The 200-nt window shown below is 33.5% G+C and overlaps 1 pseudogene across 1 annotated transcript in view; it reads left to right on the forward strand.

The window, feature by feature from the left end:
* Positions 1–65: 65 nt before the first annotated feature.
* TEOVI_000600700:pseudogene overlaps positions 66–200 on the forward strand; it is a 377-nt pseudogene continuing 242 nt past the window's right edge. Inside the window, exon 1 of the mRNA in view lies at positions 66–200. This exon is cut by the window's right edge and continues 18 nt beyond it. Coding sequence covers positions 66–200 — 135 coding nt within the window.

Consider the following 200-nt stretch of genomic DNA (forward strand, 5'->3'; position numbering starts at 1 on the left):
GAAATGTATTTTTGGAGCCATTTTACCGTTGTCGCATTACGTGTGTGTTCTTTTTTTTTAAAAAAATGATTAGCTTACCCGAATGTCGACTTTCCTTTGCTTGTTCAGCCCTTTTGCCTTCCGTTTCCTTCAACAAAAAGAGAGGAAGAAAAGTTAAACTGTTTCTTGTTTACTGTGTTGACGTATATATATATATATAT

Source organism: Trypanosoma equiperdum, assembly GCF_001457755.1.
Source record: "Trypanosoma equiperdum strain OVI genome assembly, contig: ctg_1775, whole genome shotgun sequence".
Lineage (NCBI taxonomy): Eukaryota > Euglenozoa > Kinetoplastea > Trypanosomatida > Trypanosomatidae > Trypanosoma > Trypanosoma equiperdum.